Genomic DNA, 1421 nt, shown 5'->3' on the forward strand with positions numbered 1-1421 from the left:
CCCGCGTCAGCGCCACCAGCCTCATTGCTCCTCCACCAGCGCCCCGGAGGAGCTGGTTTGGCTGCACTGCCGCTGGTCGCGGCGTGTCCGTGGGGCTCGGCTGAGCTCAGAGACGTTCCTGCTGCGCCGCGTCGCGCTCTGTGGCGGCGGCTGCTCCTCCGAGCTGGCAGGAAAGAGGGATCAGGTGGCTCCAACAGCTCCGAGCGCTGCTCGCAGTGCCAGATTTACAGCTAATTTGATGCAGCATGTAAACAAGCTGGCCAGTGCCAACTGGCATTAACTGGTGCTCGGGCGCTTCGTGAGGCAGCTGGGTGTGCTCCCCGGCAGCGTCCTGCCCCAGCAGTTGCATGTCCCCTGCCCCGTGGGTGACAGGAGCAAAGCCCTGCCTTGGCTCCCCGCTGCCTGCACCTTGTGCCCCTCTGTGCAGGCAGGGAGCTGTTGTTCCTCGTGGGGGTCCCACTGGTGCTGGTTGGGGGCTGTGGGGCAGCAGTGGGGTTTGCCCTCATCTCGGTCTCTCCCCACGCTAGGCCTGTCGGGGAACCCGACCGACCTGGAGAAGAGGCGGCAGGTCTTCGGCCAGAACTTCATTCCTCCCAAAAAGGCCAAGACGTTCCTGCAGTTAGTGTGGGAGGCACTCCAGGACGTCACGCTGATCATCTTGGAAATCGCAGCCATAATCTCCTTGGGCCTGTCTTTCTACCACCCCCCGGGTGGTGACAATGAACGTGAGTGCCTGGGGGTCCACGCAGGGTGTGTGTGGGGTGACTGGTGGGGACCCACATGAGCTGTCCTGCTGAGCTGTGCAGGAGCCACGTGGAAGCTCACCCCTTGCTGCTCCCCCAAAAGATGCTCAAAGGCCAAGGGTTCCCTCTGGTCCAGTGGGTCCCCAAGTCCCATGGGGCTTCTCTTTTGGCTGGGGTGTGGAGGGACGAGGCCATCTGTCCCCCGGGGACACCCCACGTGTGGCTGAGTGATGGTGCTGAGCGCCTTTCTCCTGCCCTGGATCTCTGTAGTGTTGGAGTTGTTGAGCGCAGGGGCAGGGATCCGGAGGTGCAGGGAGACAGTGACTCACTCGAGGGTCATGCAGCAGAGGGAGGGCTGGGTGCTGCAACTGGGATTAGAAGCCGGTTGTCCCAGTTCTCAGCCCAACCGCTGCCAAAAATAAAAAGTGAAAAAGAGGGGAAAAAAAACCAACACCAAATGCCTCCAGGGACGTAAAAACCCTCTCCTGAGAGCAGGGGAAGCCCTTGGACCAGCTCAGGGAGGAGGAGGGAGGAGGATCTGTTTTCCAGGCTCTGCTCTGCATGAGTTACTCAGAGGAAGGCAGGTGTTTCATTGGGCAAACAAGTTTTCTCCTCTGGCTGCAGTGTGAGGCCAGTCGACGGGCGGCGTGGAGGGCGGGGGTGAGGCGCCGGCTGGGT

General features: G+C 61.9%; 1 protein-coding gene across 2 annotated transcripts in view; it reads left to right on the top strand.

Annotated features, from left to right (window-relative positions):
• The window catches only part of LOC104501455 (plasma membrane calcium-transporting ATPase 4-like), a 26236-nt gene that overhangs the window by 4615 nt on the left and 20200 nt on the right, over positions 1-1421 (top strand). The window contains exon 2 of one of the 2 annotated variants that reach the window (XM_010145265.1): positions 528-750. In XM_010145265.1, coding sequence (XP_010143567.1) covers positions 528-750 — 223 coding nt within the window. The remainder of the gene's footprint in view (positions 1-527; positions 751-1421) is intronic. The other variant, XM_010145267.1, reaches the window with a different exon arrangement.

This window comes from Buceros rhinoceros, unplaced genomic scaffold, assembly GCF_000710305.1.
Source record: "Buceros rhinoceros silvestris isolate BGI_N320 unplaced genomic scaffold, ASM71030v1 scaffold2341, whole genome shotgun sequence".
Classification (NCBI taxonomy): domain Eukaryota; kingdom Metazoa; phylum Chordata; class Aves; order Bucerotiformes; family Bucerotidae; genus Buceros; species Buceros rhinoceros.